Source organism: Bufo gargarizans, chromosome 9 (assembly GCF_014858855.1).
Source record: "Bufo gargarizans isolate SCDJY-AF-19 chromosome 9, ASM1485885v1, whole genome shotgun sequence".
Taxonomy (NCBI): Eukaryota; Metazoa; Chordata; class Amphibia; order Anura; family Bufonidae; genus Bufo; species Bufo gargarizans.
The window spans coordinates 14,316,709-14,327,347 of record NC_058088.1 but is presented as its reverse complement, the minus strand read 5'-3'; the positions used below and the strand labels follow the sequence as shown (position 1 = coordinate 14,327,347).

Genomic DNA, 10,639 nt, shown 5'->3' with positions numbered 1-10,639 from the left:
TTTTCTGTAATGTACTGATAAACATTAGACTTTCATATATTTTAGATTCATTACACACCAACTGAAGTAGTTCAAGCCTTTTATTGTTTTAATATTGATGATTTTGGCATACAGCTCATGAAAACCCAAATTTCCTATCTCAAAAAATTAGCATATCATGAAAAGGTTCTCTAAACGAGCTATTAACCTAATCATCTGAATCAACTAATTAACTCTAAACACCTGCAAAAGATTCCTGAGGCTTTTAAAAACTCCCAGCCTGGTTCATTACTCAAAACCGCAATCATGGGTAAGACTGCCGACATGACTGCTTTCCAGAAGGCCATCATTGACACCCTCAAGCAAGAGGGTAAGACACAGAAAGAAATTTCTGAACGAATAGGCTGTTCCCAGAGTGCTGTATCAAGGCACCTCAGTGGGAAGTCTGTGGGAAGGAAAAAGTGTGGCAGAAAACGCTGCACAACGAGAAGAGGTGACCGGACCCTGAGGAAGATTGTGGAGAAGGACCGATTCCAGACCTTGGGGGACCTGCGGAAGCAGTGGACTGAGTCTGGAGTAGAAACATCCAGCGCCACCGTGTACAGGCGTGTGCAGGAAATGGGCTACAGGTGCCGCATTCCCCAGGTCAAGCCACTTTTGAACCAGAAACAGCGGCAGAAGCGCCTGACCTGGGCTACAGAGAAGCAGCACTGGACTGTTGCATGTCATTCGGAAATCAAGGTGCCAGAATCTGGAGGAAGACTGGGGAGAGGGAAATGCCAAAATGCCTGAAGTCCAGTGTCAAGTACCCACAGTCAGTGATGGTCTGGGGTGCCATGTCAGCTGCTGGTGTTGGTCCACTGTGTTTTATCAAGGGCAGGGTCAATGCAGCTAGCTATCAGGAGATTTTGGAGCACTTCATGCTTCAATCTGCTGAAAAGCTTTATGGAGATGTAGATTTCATTTTTCAGCACGACCTGGCACCTGCTCACAGTGCCAAAACCACTGGTAAATGGTTTACTGACCATGGTATTACTGTGCTCAATTGGCCTGCCAACTCTCCTGACCTGAACCCCATAGAGAATCTGTGGGATATTGGGAAGAGAAAGTTGAGAGACACAAGACCCAACACTCTGGATGAGCTTAAGGCCGCTATCGAAGCATCCTGGGCCTCCATAACACCTCAGCAGTGCCACAGGCTGATTGCCTCCATGCCATGCCGCATTGAAGCAGTCATTTCAGCAAAAGGATTCCCGACCAAGTATTGAGTGCATAACTGAACATAATTATTTGAAGGTTGACTTTTTTTGTATTAAAATCACTTTTCTTTTATTGGTCGGATGAAATATGCTAATTTTTTGAGATAGGAAATTTGGGTTTTCATGAGCTGTATGCCAAAATCATCAATATTAAAACAATAAAAGGCTTGAACTACTTCAGTTGGTGTGTAATGAATCTAAAATATATGAAAGTCTAATGTTTATCATTACATTACAGAAAATAATGAACTTTATCACAATATGCTAATTTTTTGAGAAGGACCTGTATATATATATATACCTGGGGATGAGCCATGGCAGATACACATATATAGATGTTTGGGGCACATCTACATGCATGTACATATACACAATATAAAAGGGCCAATATACATGCATATATGTAAGGGCATATATACATATATATTTAAATCCAACACTTCCCTCAACAGCTATTCTCGAGGGAGGACTGGGGTGTGGGGTTATGCAGCAGGCTCCAATGCGCAATTCACATGGGAAAGGGAGGCAGGGTGCTTGCATAGGCAATGAGCAGCTCCTTAAAGGGATTGGGGATAAGGTTACAAAGGCCTTAATGCACAGTCCTCATGGAGAATTGGAGAGGGCACAGGCCCCAAAGCACACTCATTGGGGGGAGGGAGAGATCAAGATTCCTCAGGCAGTAATGCACTATTCTCAGGTAAGGCAACTGGGAAGAGCACAGGTTGCATGGTGGCTCAGTCCTTGGGGGAAAAGGGGAGGTTATAGGGTCCACAATGCACTATGCTCAGGGGGCCAGCTGGGGTGGGCACAGGCTGCTTGACAAAATTCTCTAGGGTTAGGGGGAAAAGGCAGGGCAAAGTGTGTCTGATCCTAAGTGGATGGGTCTTCTTTGTCATCTCACCACCAACCTTGGCATTGTGATTACTGGGGCTGGTGCTGCTGACTGTAGATATGGCAGGTTGTGTAAAAAGCCCGGGGCCTATATTACCCTTAATCTGCCATTGAGACATATAATCATACTCTAAAGGCTGGTTGGAAAGAAATGTCCTTCACCTAGTAGAGATATTACTTGGGTGTTTTGAGTTTACCTTTTGGATGAATCTATTTTCCTGGTTTCAGATTATTTTATGATAAAATCAAGATAATAATAATCAAATTAGGTAATCGAGCACAACATTTGGACACAACAATTTGCTCATCTGTGATGCCAAGTTTATCAAGTCCTGTAATTGAGAATTTTAGCTTCAAAAACTTGCAGAAAAGGTCTTTACAACTTTTTGTGTTTATTTGCTCAACAGTGACATTTTCACTCTGAAAAACAAAAACTATAATTTTAAAAATATGTGGGAAGGTGACATGGTTAGGCCAGATTTATCAACTGTGACTTTTTAAAAAGTTAAAAAAATTGTTGAAAGGTTACTCCAGGAAAGGGGTGGCCTAGAAAGTGAAGCAAAGTCTCACCAAATTTATCAAAGCATTTGATAAATTTTGTGCATATCATGCATATACAGTTTCTTCTTATAAAATTGGTTTTAAAAATGCTATATTTAATAAATGTTCTCCATTGAATTTACAGTTCTCCACTGGTTTGGACTGACCCACCAAAGAAACTGGATCCTACGGTGGGCCCAGGCTCTGATACAGTAATGAATCTCAAAAGCCCATCTAGGCACTTTACTGTATGTAGAATTTTATTTATTTTTTTGCTTTTTTATTTAACAAATTGGGGCACATACAATCTATATAAAAAGTTAAGTTCCTTTTCGTTTTTCAATATATAAGTGGAAAAAATGCAATAAATAAAAGTCATAGTGTGACAAAAACATTTTATCCTTACTTTTTGTGGTAGTAGAATTTTGTCCTATGGTAGTAACAGGACCTATTGGAATAACTGGAGCTACTGTATTGGTCAAAACTACAGTAGATGTTGGAAGAACAGTGGTAGTTGTAGGTGCAGTAGTAGTTGGAACTGAAGTAGATGTTGTAGGTTTAGTAGTTGAAACAGCAGTAGATGTTGTAGGTGCAGTGGTAGTTGTAGGTTCAGTAGAGGAACTGAAATATATCTTGTAGGTTTAGTAGTTGGAACTGCAGTAGGTGCAGTAGTAGCTGAAACAGCAGTAGATGTTGTAGATGCAGTAGTAGTTGGAGGTACAGTAGAAAGTACAGTAGATGTTGGAGATGCATTACAAGCTGGAGCTGCAGTAGATGTTGCAGGTGCAGTAGTAGCTGGTGCTGAAGTAGTTGTTGGAGCTGAAGTAGATGTTGGAGGAGCAGTAGCAGTTGGTGTTTTAGCAGTAGTCACTGTTAACGTAGTTGTTGCTGTTTCAGTGGTAGTCAATGTTGCAGTAGTAGTTAGAGATACAGAAGTAGCTGTAGTGATAGTGGGAGGTACAGTAGTAGTGGAAGGTGCCATAGATGTTGAAGTTTCAGTAGTAGTTAAGGCTATTTTCACACTGGCGTTTTTGGTTTCCGTTTGTGAGATCCATTAAGGGATCTCACAAGCGGTCCAAAACTGATCAGTTTTGCCCTTAATGCATTCTGAATGGATAAGGATCTGCTCAGAATGCATCAGTTTGGCTCAGTTTGGCTCTATTCCAACTCTATTTCTCTTTGTTTTGGTGTCCGTCTGACGAAACTGAGCCAAACGGATCCGTTTTGACACACAATATAAGTCAATGGCAACGGATCCATTTTTACTGACACAATCTGGCACAATAGACAACAAATAAGTCCCCCATTGACTTTCAATGGTGTTCAAGACGTATCCGTTTTGGCTATGTTAAAGATAATACAAACTGATCCGTTCTGAACGGATGCATGCGGTTGTATTATCTGAACGGATGCGTTTGTGCAGATCCATGACGGATCCACACCAAACACAAGTGTGAAAGTAGCCTTAATCTTCATTGCTAGTCGATGATTCAGAAAGTCAGTGGTTCAGGAGTACTTGGAGCTTCAGTGATAGTTGCTGCTTTAGTAGTAGATAGTAATTCACTAGTTGCTGGAGGTGCAGTAGAGGTTGATGCTACATTAGTAGCTGATATCTTGTTAATAGTTGGGAGTGTGATTATAGTTAGTTCTCCAGTAGTAAGTTTATGTAGTAGTTACTGTTTCAGTAGTAGTAGTTAGAGTTGCACTAGCTGTCGGTGCTCCTGTAGCAGTTGGTGCTACACTAGTGGCTTGAGGATTAGAAGTAGTTGAAGATGGTACTTCAGTATTATTTGGAGCTTCAGTAGAAGTGGGTGCTTCAGTAGTAATTTATGTTTTCAGTAGCAGTTTTAGATAAAGAAGAAGTTGGAGCTTTAGTAGTAGATGGTGTCACGGTAGAAGATGGAGCTTCAGTAGAAGTTGTTGCTTCAGTAGCAATAAGAGCTTCAGTACTGGTTAAAGCGTCTGTAGTAGTCAGTGCTTCAGTAGTGGTTGGAGCTTCTCTAGTAGTCAATGCTTCAGTAGTAGTGGACATTTCAGTAATACTGGATGCTTAAGTAGTAGTGGACACTTCAGTAGTAGTTGGTGCTTTAGTAGAAGTTAGAAATTCAGTTGTAGTTGGTGCTTTAGTAGTAGTTGCTGCTTCAGTAGTAAATAGAACTACAGTAGCAGTTGGTGATTCAGTAGAAGTTGTAGCCCCAGTAGTACTTAGTGCTTCAGTAGTAGTTGGAGATTCTGTAGTAGATTGAGTAACAGTAGCAGTTGGTGATTAAGTAGAAGTTGGATCCCCAGTTGCAGTTATTGCTTCAGAAGTAGTTTGATGTCCAGTAGTGGTTGGAGCTTCTGTAGTCGTTGTAGCTAGAGAAATGGTTTGAGATGGAGTAGTAGTTAATGTTTCAGTAGGAATTGAAGCCTCAGTTGCATTTGGTGCTTAAGTGGAAATTAGAGCTATAGTAGCAGTTGGTGATTCAGTAGAAGTTAGAGCACCATTAGTACTTGATGCTTCAGTAGTAGTTGGTGCTTCATTGGCAGTTGGAGCTTCAGCAGAAGTTGGAACTGCAGTGGAGGTTGGAGCTTCTGTAGCAGCTGGAGCTTCAGTAGTGGTTGAAGCTACAGTGGTGGTTGGAGCTTCTGCAGTAGTTGATTCAGAAGAAGTTTCAATAGTGGTTGATGCCTCAGTGGCAGCTAAGGACTCAGTAGTAGTTGGAGATTCAGTAGTAGTGGGTTCTTTACTAATAGTTGGTGCTATAGTGGAACTTAGAGCTTCAGTAGTCATAGGTGCATTTGTAGAAGTTGAAGCTTCCATAGAATTTAGAGCTACAGTAGCAATTGATGATTTGGTTGAAGTTAGAGCCCCAGTTTTACTTTGAGCTCCAGTAGTAGTTGAATCCTCAGTGGAATTTGGTGCTTCAGTAGTAGTTGCTGCTTTAGTTGTAGTTGGAACTTCTGTAGTAGTCAATTCAGTATTAGTTTGAGCTAGAATAGTAGTTGGAACTTCAGTACTAGTTGTCAGTGTTTCATTAGAAGTCGGTGCTTTAGAAGAAGTTGGAACTTCAGTAGTAGTTTGAGCTTCAGTAGAAGTTGACGCTTTATTAGAAATTGGAGCTTCAGCAGTAGTTTGAGCTTCAGTAGTAGTTAGTAATTCAGTAGAAGTTGGAGCTTCTGTAGTAGTTGAAGCTTCACTAGTAGTTGATCCCTCAGTGTTAATTAAAGCTTCAGCAGTAGGTTGAACTTCAGTTGTAGTTGATGCTTCAGTAAAAGTTGTATCTTCAGTAGTAGTTTGAGCTTTAGTAGTATTTGGTGCTTCAGCTGTAGTTACTGCAACTGTAGAGGTTAGAGCTAAAGTAGCAGTTGATTTAGTCAAAGTTGGAGCCCCAGTTGTAATTTGAGCTTCAGTAGTAGCTGGTGCTTCAGTAGAAGTTGAAGATTCAGTATTAGTTTGAGCTTCAGTAGTAGTTGGAGCTTCAGTAATTGTTGGAGCTTCTGTAGTCGTCAATTCAGTAGTTGTTTGAGCAACAGTAGTACTTGGAGCTTCAGTAGTAGTTTATCCCTCATGGGGTAAGTAGTAATTGCAGTTTGAGTACTAGTTAATGCTTCAGTAGTAGTTGGTGCTTCAGTAGAAGTTGGAACATCAGTACTAACAGATGCTTCAGTAGTAGTTAAAGCTTCAGTAGCAATTGAAGCTTCAGTAGTAGTGGGTAGAGATGTCGCGAACATAAAATTTTCCGTTCGCGAACGGCGAACGCAAATTTCTGCAAATGTTTGCGAACCGGGCGAACCGCCATTGCCTTCAATAGGCAGGCGAATTTTAAAACCCACAGGGACTCTTTCTAGCCACAGTAGTGATGGAAAAGTTGATTCAAGGGGACTAACACCTGGACTGTGGCATGCCGGAGGGGGATCCATGGCAAAACTCCCACAGTAGTTACATAGTTGACGCAGAGTTGGATTTTAATCCATAAAGGGCATAAATCACCTAACAATCCAATTTGTTTGGGAACAACGTGGTTTAAAACATCCAGTGTGTGTATACGATCAGGTATGATGTATCGATCAGGTAGTGTAAGGGTTACGCCCGCTTCACAGACATTGACAGACCAAACTCCCCTTTTAATGCACCGCAAACAACCGCAAACAGTCCATTTGCCCAACAGCAAACTCCCCATTTGCACAAGGTTGGATGCCAAGCTAGCCATGTCCTGTTGATGTCATTGAAGGTTTCTTCCTCCACCCAGCCACGTACAACACCAAGGGTCACAGAAAGGTGAATTGAATAGATTTTTCGAATGGGGAGATGGTTAAAAAAACGCTGGCTCCCTCCCCTTTGTTTGAATCCACACCACGGTCACCGCGTCTGCGCTGTGCAATTTACTGTCACACCCGATATGAGTGGTATTTTCTGTAGTACTATTCTCATCAGTTTAATCCCTGTTACGTAATATCCCCAATCTGGGTCCATTTACTAAATAGATTTTTCGAACGGGGAGATGGTTAAAAAAAACACTGGCTCCCTCCCCTTTATTTGAATCCACGCCACAGTCACTGCGTCTGCGCCGTGCAATTTACTGTCAAACCCGATATGAGTGGTATTTTCTGTAGTACTATTCTCATCAGTTTAATCCCTGTTATGTCCCCTATCCGGGGACGTGTGTTGAATTGATTAATCATTGTCGAATTAACGACATCCTGAAATAATTTTTGTTCTGAGCTCTGTACTTGCTTTGTATTGGAATTGATGGGGATTTTTTAAATTGTCTGCATTATTTCTAATAAACTATTAAGAGACTTTATTATGATTTTTTTATTTTATGTATTAAAAACCCATACAACAAAAAAAAAAGAAAGTAAAATAATGTTTTTATCCAGCCGATCGCTTTTAGTCTGATCATAATGAAGCAACGGCCTTATCTGGGATGTGACAACATTGCCAACACACTCATAGAGGTGATGATCGCTTCATTGTGATACGCAAGCCCCTTCACCACAACAAGGTACTGATCACGAAGGGGAATTGACACATGTATGTGCCTTTTTTTTGTTTTGTTTTTGCAGCCACAGTGCAGCACTAGAGGCCAGAAAAATTAGGCATGTACACATGCCTGAAAAATTAGGTATTGTTGCAGCCGCTGAACCGGAAAAATTAATGTTTTCCAGTCAGAAAGGTGACTAAAACATTGCGGCTTGAACCCTAGTTGGTGGCGGAGAATTTACGAAAGTCATCCGGTATGCAGACATTAAATACAGCAGCGTGGGGACCATTTTGAGGCCAAGGCATGTCATCAGGTCTTTTGTTAGTCAAACGTATGCCCCACTGTCAGTCCCTTCGGGATCCATGCCTCATTCATCTTAATGAAGGTGAGGTAATCAACACTTTATTGACCAAGGTGACTTCTTTTGTCAGTGACAATGCCTCCTGCTGCACTGAAGGTCCTTTCTGACAGGACACTTGAAGCGGGGCAGGCCAGAAGTTCTACCGCAAACTTGGATAGTTCAGGCCACAGGTCAAGCCTGCACACCCTGTAGTCAAGGGGTTCATCGCTCCTCAGAGTGTCGATATCTGCAGTTAAGGCGAGGTAGTCTGCTACCTGTCGGTCAAGTCGTTCTCTAAGGCTGGATCCCGAAGGGCTGTGGCGATGCGTAGGACTGAAAAAGCTCTGTATGTCCTCCATCAACAACACATCTGTAAAGCATCCTGTCCTTGCTGCCGTGGTCATGGTAGGAGGAGGATTACTTTCCCCTCTTCCCCTGTTAGATTCCCGTTATGCTGTGATATCCCGCTTATAAGCTGTGTAAAGCATATTTTTTAGTTTGGTTTTAAACTGCTGCATCCTTTCTGACTTCCGGTAATTTGGTAACATTTCCGCCACTTTCTGCTTATACCGGGGGTCTAGTAGCGTGGCCACCCAGTACAGGTCGTTCTCCTTCATCCATTTTGTACAAGGGTCCCTCAACAGACATGACAGCATGAAAGACCCCATTTGCACAAGGTTGGATGCCGAGCTACTCATTTCCCGTTCCTCCTTCTCACTGATGTCATTGACGGTCTGTTCTTCCCCCCAGCCACGTACAACACCACGGGTCCCAGATAGGTGACAACAACGAGCACCCTGGGATGCCTGCTGTGGTTGGTCTTCCTCCTCCTCCTCCAAGCCACATTCCTCCTCTGACTCCTCTTCCTCATACTCCTCTTGCAGCGTTGCCGCAGGTCCAGCAGGTGATGATGACAAGGATGTTTCTGGTGGTGATGGTGACCACAACTCTTCCTCTTCACGCTCATCTACAGCCTGATCCAGCACTCTTTGCAGGGCACGCTCCAGGAAGAAAACAAATGGGATGAGGTTGCTGATGGTGCCTTCGGTGCGACTGACTAGGTTTGTCACAATGCCTACAGGCATTGCGCATGAGCGTCCACTAATGTGGCAAAAAAATTCCCAGCTCCGCAGAGGCTGTCCTAGCACCCCGGTGATACAAATGCTCGTTGACGGCTTTTTCTAGTTGGAGCAGGCGGTTGAACATTAGGAGTGTTGAATTCCAACGTGTCGGGCTGTCGCAAATCAATTGCTTCACTGGCATGTTGTTTCGGCGCTGAATGTCTGAAAAGTGCGCCATGGCCGTGTAGGAACGCCTGAAATGGCCACACACCTTCCTGGCCTGCTTGAGGACTTCCTGTAAGCCTGGGTACTTAGACACAAAGCGTTGTACGATGAGATTCAACACATGTGCCATGCACCTCACATGTGACAACTTGCCCAAATTCATTGCCGCCAACAAATTGCTTCCATTGTCACACACCACTGTGCCGATCTCCAGTTGGTGCGGGGTCAGCCACTGATCCACCTGTGCGTTCAGGGTGGACAGGAGTGCTGATCTGGTGTGGCTCTCTGCTTTCAGGCAAGTCAACCCCAAGACAGCATGACACTGTTGTATCCGGGATGTGGAATAGCCCCTGGGGAGCTGGGGGAATTCAGTTGATGTGCAGCCAAATGCCGCAGCAGAAGAGGACTCAGCCGAGGAGGTTATGGAAGAGGATGGAGTAGGAGGAGTAGAGGAGGTGGCAGTAGGCCTGCCTGCAAGTCGTGGCGGTGTCACCAACTCCGCTGCAGAGCCACACATTCCATGCTTGGCAGCCGTCAGCAGGTTGACCCAATGCGCAGTGTAGGTGATATACCTGCCCTGACCGTGCTTTGCAGACCAGGTATCAGTGGTCAGATGGACCCTTGCCCCAACACTGTATGCCAGAGATGCCATGACTTCCTTTTCAATCACTGAGTAGAGGTTTAAGATTGCCTTTTTGAAAAAAAATGTGTCCGGGTACCTTCCACTGTGGTGTCCTAATAGCGACAACATTTTTTAAAGGCCTCAGACTCCACCAGCTGGTATGGAAAAAGCTGGCAGGCTTAGAGTTCCGTCATGCCAGCTGTCAGACGCCGGGCAAGGAGGTGACTCTGTGACATTGGCTTCTTACGCTTAAACATTTCCTTTACAGACACCTGACTGTGGGCAGATGAGATGGAACTGCTCTCGGTGAGAGGCGGAGTGGCGGGTGGTTGAGAGGGGGCAAGGAGGACAGCAGTAGTTGACGTGGCTGAAGATGCTGGACCAGGAGGAGGATGGTGGCTTTGAGCATGTGTGCTGCTTCTACTCATCATCATGTGTTGATGCCATAGGCGTTTGTGACGTGCGATCATATGCCTTCGCAAAGCAGTTGTACCTAGGTGGGTGTTGGATTTCCCACAACTCAGTTTCTTTTGGCACAGGTTGCAAATTGCATCGCTGTTGTCAGAGTCAGACACACAAAAAAAATGCCACACTGCTGAGCTTTGCAATGACGGCATTCTGGTGGTGGCAACAGCATGCGTTGATTGGCGTGCTGTCTGGCTGACCCCGGGTGCCGATACATGCTGTCTGACTGTGCCACCAGCTCCTTGCGACAACCTCCCCCTGCTTCCAACTTGTCTCCTCCTTCTCTCTGT

The 10,639-nt window shown here is 43.9% G+C and overlaps 1 protein-coding gene across 1 annotated transcript in view; it reads right to left on the bottom strand.

The window, feature by feature from the left end:
* Positions 1 to 5,097: 5,097 nt before the first annotated feature.
* Positions 5,098 to 10,639, bottom strand: part of LOC122919706 (mucin-5AC-like) — a gene marked incomplete at its 5' end in the record, with an annotated part of 89,100 nt that continues 83,558 nt past the window's right edge. The window contains one exon of the mRNA XM_044268889.1: positions 5,098 to 6,149. Within this exon, the coding sequence (XP_044124824.1) occupies positions 5,098 to 6,149 (1,052 nt within the window). The remainder of the gene's footprint in view (positions 6,150 to 10,639) is intronic.